This window comes from Bison bison, unplaced genomic scaffold, assembly GCF_000754665.1.
Source record: "Bison bison bison isolate TAMUID 2011002044 unplaced genomic scaffold, Bison_UMD1.0 scf7180017845962, whole genome shotgun sequence".
Classification (NCBI taxonomy): Eukaryota; Metazoa; Chordata; class Mammalia; order Artiodactyla; family Bovidae; genus Bison; species Bison bison.
In genome coordinates, this window is record NW_011476535.1 from 16,687 (window position 1) to 23,557 (window position 6,871).

At 48.6% G+C, this 6,871-nt stretch overlaps 1 protein-coding gene across 1 annotated transcript in view; it reads right to left on the reverse strand.

Moving 5' to 3' along the window:
* LOC104987185 (pre-mRNA-splicing factor ISY1 homolog) overlaps positions 1 to 6,871 on the reverse strand; it is a 15,109-nt gene that overhangs the window by 6,708 nt on the left and 1,530 nt on the right. Inside the window, exons 4-7 of the mRNA XM_010837982.1 lie at positions 6,305 to 6,370; positions 6,095 to 6,137; positions 3,251 to 3,363; positions 1,341 to 1,458 (exon numbers count right to left, since the gene is read on the reverse strand). Of these exons, the coding sequence (XP_010836284.1) occupies positions 1,341 to 1,458; positions 3,251 to 3,363; positions 6,095 to 6,137; positions 6,305 to 6,370 (340 nt within the window). The remainder of the gene's footprint in view (positions 1 to 1,340; positions 1,459 to 3,250; positions 3,364 to 6,094; positions 6,138 to 6,304; positions 6,371 to 6,871) is intronic.

Sequence of the window (6,871 nt, forward strand, 5' to 3'; positions counted from 1 at the left end):
CAGGGCTATGGTTTTACCTGTGGTCATGTATGGATGTGAGAGTTGGACTGTGAAGAAGGCTGAGCACTGAAGAATTGATGCTTTTGAACTGTGGTGTTGGAGAAGACTCTTGAGAGTCCCTTGGACTGCAAGGAGATCCAACCAGTCCATTCTGAAGGAGATCAGCCCTGGGATTTCTTTGGAAGGAATGATGCTAAAGCTGAAACTCCAGTCCTTTGGCCACCTCATGTGAAGAGTTGACTCATTGGAAAAGACTTTGATGCTGGGAGGGATTGGGGGCAGGAGGAGAAGGGGACGACAGAGGATGAGATGGCTGGATGGCATCACTGCCTCGATGGACGTGAGTCTGAGTGAACTCCGGGAGTTGGTGATGGACAGGGAGGCCTGGCGTGCTGCTATTCATGGGGTGGCAAAGAGTCGGACACAACTGAGCGACTGATCTGATCTGATGATGTTTAAATTCTGAACGATTCTAAGCAATGTGAATGACACATGCAGAGCCAGCTTGCACACAGAATGAATTTAAGAAGAAGCAGGGCTTGGGAGGTCCCTGCTGGTCCAGCGGTTAGGATTCCAGGCTATCACTGACAGGGCCCGGGTTCAATTCCTGGTAAGGGAACTGAGATCCCACAAGCCTCCCAGGGAGGCCAAAAAAGAGAACAAGTGGGGTTTCATGAAAGTAGACTCGGAAAGGGTCAGCAGAACACCAGCAGTGGGAGGAATCCTGGTCTCGCCCTTCTCTGCTTTCCACACTTTTTCCTATGGGATGCTTGGACTGCTTTTCAAAAAGTCAAAAATCAGACACAGGCAGTCCAGACCAGTGGCATTCTGGAGGTGCCCAGAGCCAGGGTGTCTGACTCGGACCCTCTCTTCTCCCAGCGCACAGCAGCCTTGGCCCGAGGTGGCGTCAGTCCTTCCGTTAACAGCTTTTTCAGCCCAACAAGTACCTGAAACATGGACCTGACTGCATGGACTTGAGCCGCCCCGACAGGCGCCAACCGGGAGGCTCCGCGCCCACAGCATCTCTGCGCCCACAGCGTCTCCACGCTCAGTGTCCCTGCGCCCACAGTACCTCTGCGTTCACTCGGAGACGAGTGTGTGCAGGGCCTGCAATCTGGTGCCCGCAGCCCTGGGTTCCCGCTCCCGCCCAAGGTGTGCCCTGGGCTTGCCGCCTCAAAGCCCAGTGCTCGAGGGTTCCCATTTAAACCCTGGGAACGATAATACCCTGACGACATGGGGCTGCCGCGCAGCTGAGCACACGAAGAGTGCCCTGCACACAGCATCACTTACAACCAGAACCGAGACCTAGGCTGACAGCCTCGCCAACGCCAGCCACTCACGTTCTTTCTCGAACAGCTCTCTGACGCCAGGCAGGTCTTTGGCTGCTCCGAAGTACTTGTAGCCTCGATTTCCTGGGACTTCCTTCCCTTCGTGATCCAGCATTTTAGGGCCAACTTTCTTATGGGGAAGGAAAAAGAGAAAATGGATCTGATCTGTAAACCCACTATTTCCATGTTTGCAGATATAGTTGAAGACAGTGATGCTAAAAGTAGCAGATATTAATGGACACAAAAATACACTTTGGTACTTTTTTTAATCCTTTCAAAATCAACCTAAATACCTAATGGTAAGAGGATGATTTAAATAAATTATAGTATGTTCACGGGTGGAATATATTCTATAGCTGACAAATGACGGTTCATATCAAACACTTATACTGGCTGAGAAACTGCTTACAACACAATGTTAAACGAAGAAAAAACAAAGCTTTAAAAAGCTGCAAAAAATCTAAATGACAACTAGTAGAAGAGGAGGAGAAATGAAATATCCAGAAGATGGAACTGCTAAGTCGCTTCAGTCGTGTCCGACGCTGTGTGACCCCATAGACGGCAGCCAACCAGGCTCCCCCGTCCGTGGGATTCTCCAGGCAAGAACACTGGAGTGGGTTGACATTTCCTTCTCCAGTGCAAGAAAGTGAAAAGTGAAAGTGAAGTTGCTGAGTCTTGTCCGACTCTTAGCGACCCCATGGACTGCGGCCCACCAGGCTCCTCCATCCATGGGATTTTCCAGGCAAGAGGACTGGAGTGGGGCGCCATCGCCTTCTCCGAGAAGATGGAACCCCATCCGTTAAAAACGATGACGGTAACAGCCGCAGGCCACAGGCGGTGCGTCTGGACGAGGCTCTGTACTGCAGGTGGCCATGAGGCGTGGATCGCGGTGAAACAGCCAGATGACTGAGCCAGAGGTGAATGCGGCTCAGCGTGTCACTTTTACACCCAGGAAGTAAACATCAACTTCTTTCACATTAAAAAGCTCCAGAAGGAAATAGACAGAAGCGTCACTACTGACTTGGGAGCTTCTGTAACCCTCCAGGAGGGTAACAAGCGGCACGACCGCCGTCTGACGGAGAAAACCAGGGTCACAGAGGGAACGAGGGTGCAGAGGCAACGCTCCCAGCACGTGCTCAGGGAGTGGGAAGACGGACGCCTCGGCTAGGCCAGGCGCTGCGCTGAGGATTATGGCTCTGTGTTAAGAGGGGGCCGGACTAAGACACAGAAACGCCGCCCACGTTTCTTACATGACAGCCCACTGACCAGACACAGCTGGTTCAAAGACCTGGGCAAACGGGGCAGGTCTGGGTCAGGAAATCCACTACATGGGTCACAACTGTCAACTTTTACAAAATCAAAATAGAACAGAACAGAAAATACCAAAGTGCAGCAGCGCACACCAGGCATCTTCTCAGCACATCTGCATGTTGCTGGGCTGTGATACAGTGGCCGTGTGTGATTTATAGACACATACAGGGTCAGGGTCCTAAAAGCCTGGAAGTCACTGTTCTAAAATACTGCCTTTAAAGAATCCAGAGGGAAAAAAAGAACTCAAAGCAAGCACGGAGCAGCCTGTCTCAGGGCCCCCTCAAGCACAGACGCTGCGGTGGAAGGGCCGTCCCAATTCTCAAGGAGCTCAGAGACGCACGTGCAGCGCCAAGGTCGTCTCCACGGGGCCTGGGGAGACGGAGCAGCTCACTCCGGACGCCTGGCCGGTACACACTCCCAGGCCCGCACTGGGGCCTTCTCCACCACTGGCCCTGTGCTTTCCCGGTTCCCGTGCACACACAGCAGGCCCTTCCAGGCTCCTTTCATTTCTCAAGGGCCTCTCCCAGGCAGGCCTGCGGGGGCTGCAGTAAGACAGGACCCACCCTGCCTAGAAAGCCCCCGAGCCGGGCCCTGGGCCGCTGCTTACTCACCCCGTAGTCAGGGCCACCCAGCTCCTTGATCCGGACCTCCCAGTGTCCTTTCTCTCGCAGCAGCTTGTTAATCTCATCATTCAGGTCTCGAATCCGGAATTCACCTAAACCAGCTAAGAAAAGAGAAATGTCGTATCATTTCCTGAAAACACCGCTTCATGTCACACCCGTGAGTGAATGTCAACACCGACAGAGGTGGGCAACGCAAAAACAGTACTTCAGCTTACGAGAAAAACCATCCACCCCGAAATCACGGAAGGGTGATGATCGTGAACAGAGTTCCAGTGGCGCCAGAAAAACTCTGAAAAAAACTTCCTCCCCATTAGCATCCAGAGAAATACAAACTGAAGCTGTCCTGCAGCTCCATTTACACCAGCACTAACACATCACATCTCAGCGATGGGGCGCTCAGCGTCTAGGACGCAGGGAGGCAGCGTCAGCAAAGCAGCCTGCCGGTCCCCGGGAACACCTCTGACAAGGAGCCCAAGGGGCGGATTTGAGGGGACAGCACAGGAGGCTGCTGAGGCGCTGTCACTGGTGACTGGGGCGTCCCACCAGAGGCGGGACGACGGTCAGGGATCCCCGGCGTGCTGACGTGAAGCACCCTGTGCCCACAGGGAGGGAGATGGCCTCTTTCCTCCCCTGAATCGCTTCTGTTCCTTTGTCAGGTTGGCAGACCACACGCGTGTGCCCCTACGCCTGGACTCCTTATTCTGTTCCCTGGTCTGTCTGTCTCTCACCAGGACCCTGTTATCTTGACACCTTTAGCTTTACACTGAATCACAAATTAGATATTATGGGTACTCCAGTTTTGTTCTTCAAAGTTCTTCTGGCTGCAGACAGCTTCACACGGAAAGGCAAAGCTGTGAATTTTACAGTTTGTCAACAGAAACTGGAAAACCATGCTGGGGTTCTGTGATGCATGGTAAAAAGGAGAAGAGCTGAGCTCTTTCAGATGTTGAGTCTTGCCCTTCACAAACACTATGTCTGCATTTCACTGGTTCTTGACTACCTGGCATCGCTGCTTCAGCTCTTACCGTGCAGACCATGTGCGTATCCTACTAGATTCATACCTAAGCGCTTCTTGCCTTTTGATGCTTCTGTAAATAACACTTTGAAACATGCTCTAGTTCCAAATGTTCCTGCTAATACAGAAATCGAACTGACTTTGTTTATATGGACTTTTTAGTCTGTCATCTGGCTAAACTCAGTTGCTCACTGTGGAAATCCTTCTGTAGATTCCTTGGAATTTCCTACACAGAAAATCAAGTCATCTCGGAATAGAGCATTTCTCTTCCTTTCAGTCTCTGGGTCTTTTATTTCCTTTTCTTGCTTTACTGTACTGGCCAGGAGTTCCAGTGCAATACTGAGTGGAAGGGGTGAGAAAGGAGTCTTCACCTTGCTCCTGATCCTGGGGGAGAGCATCCAATCTTGCCGCATTAAGCATGATGTTTGCCACAGGCTTTTTGGTCAAAGTGTTTTATCAGGGAAAGGAAGAAGTTCTGGTTTATTCCTGGTCAGCTGAGTTTTTATGGATGAATGATGAACTGTGTCAAAGACTTCTGCACCGACTGAGATGATGTGGTTTTTATTCTTTAAAATGATGACACAGTGAATTAATTTTTGAATGCTGAATCAACCATGCAATTCTTTGTTGAGATTTTTATGGCCAAATTCAGTAAGGAATATTGGTCTGTAGTTTTTTTCTCTTCTTGTAATGTCTTTTTCTGATTTCAGGATCAAGGGAACACATACTAAAATATATAAAAAAGTAAATTAGGAAGTGTTCCTTCTTCACTCTTCTGGAAGAAGCTGTACAGCTGGTATTTCTTAAATATCTGAACTGGCCAGTGAAGCCATCTGGGTCTGGAATCTTCTTTGCTGGAAAGTTTTTAACTATGAATTCAATTTCTCTAATAAATAAAGCCCCCTCCAGATATCACGAAATTTCCAGGGTGGGGGGAGGTTGGAGGGGTAACACTGCCAATGGTTAGGAACCAGTATGTTAGCATGTGTCTTTTAAGAAGTGGCCCATTTCATCTAAGTTGCTGAGTGATAGCCCTAAAGTTGTATCTAATGTCCCCTTACCCTTTTAATGGTTAGAGAGTAGTGACATTCCCAATTTCATTCTTGCTGTTTCCAACCTGTGTCTTTTTTTCTTGATCAGTCTAACTGGACTAGAAGTTCGCCGATTTTACTCAGCCCACTTTTGATCTAATCTCTCTACTCATCTTCTGTTTCCTTCTTTCCTTCTGCTTACTTTGGAATTAATTTGCTCTTCCTTTTTGGTTTCTTAGGGGAGAAGCTTGGATCACTGACCTGAGACCTTTCTTATTTTATTTTAACGCTATAAATTTTCATCTAAGCACTGCTTTTTTCATACCTTGAATTCTGACATTACATTTTCATTATCACTCAATTTAAAATATTTTCTAATTTTCTTGAGGTTTTCCTGTAGGTATATGGGTTGTTTAGGAGTATGTTTAATTTCTAAATATTTAGGAAGTTGCCAGGTATCTTTCTGTTACCGATTTCTACATTAACTGTGTTTTAATCAGTAAATTATACTTTGCAAAATTTTAATCATTTTATGTTTGCTAGCATTTATTTTACAATCCAAAATATGCTCTATTTTGGTGAATATTCCATTTGCTCTTCAAAAAGAAAGTGTATTCTTCGTGAGGTGAGTGCTCTATACACGGCAAGTAGGTCAAACTGCCTGCCAGTACTGCTTAGTTCTCCTGTCCTTACTCCTGTCCCACCGACTACTGAGAGGGGGCTGATGCCCCTACGCCTAACTGGAGAAGTGAGAATCAAGCACTTTAAAGAGACAGGCTGGCTTACCATTCTGAATTTGAGCCACTTTTTTTGAGATCTCTCCAATGATCTATGAAAAAAAATAAAAGGTAATACATTTTTATGACTTTTGAGTAAGTCTGAAACCATAAGAAATATGTAATTAAAAATGCTTAGAAATGTGGTTTAAGAGTCTTGCAGGTAGTAGAATTCAGAGACTTGTTGTTTCTGCTAAGATCGAATTCACCCAGACCGCACCTGTCGTCTCCACTTCTCGGCTTTAGGCAGCTCAGCGCACTCTGAGGCGAGGAAGGGTCTTCGCTCCTGAGGAAAAGCAAAGCACGCGTGTGGCATATTCTGTGTGAAATTACCAGCTTCGGGCGGCACCACAGCTGACTCCCTCCTGAAGCCTCAGATGTCTGACAGTCCAAAGACACCTGCAGCCTCAGTCCCCGGCGGCTTTCAGCAAGCATTCAGGCTCACTCTGCAATCTTTCCGTAGGAAACAACTGCACAGGCAAAAACCCTCCCCGCATCATCCCTGGGTGGGGGGCCAATACTCAGGGTGAAAGTCCACTGCGCTTGAGCACGACTGTGAGCAAAGCGGGGGTTAACCCGAGTCTAACTTTGTCAGCCCTCAGGATCCATGGTTCCTCTGCAACCACAGATTCAACCAACCACAACCGTGTAGCTCCACAGCAGTTACTGCTGGAAAATATCTGTGTAAGTGAATCCACGCGGCGCAAACTTGGGTTGTTCGGGGTCAGGGGTCACAGACAGACGCGAAGTGCACCCAGCTATACCCATCTCACGGCACGTCTACACG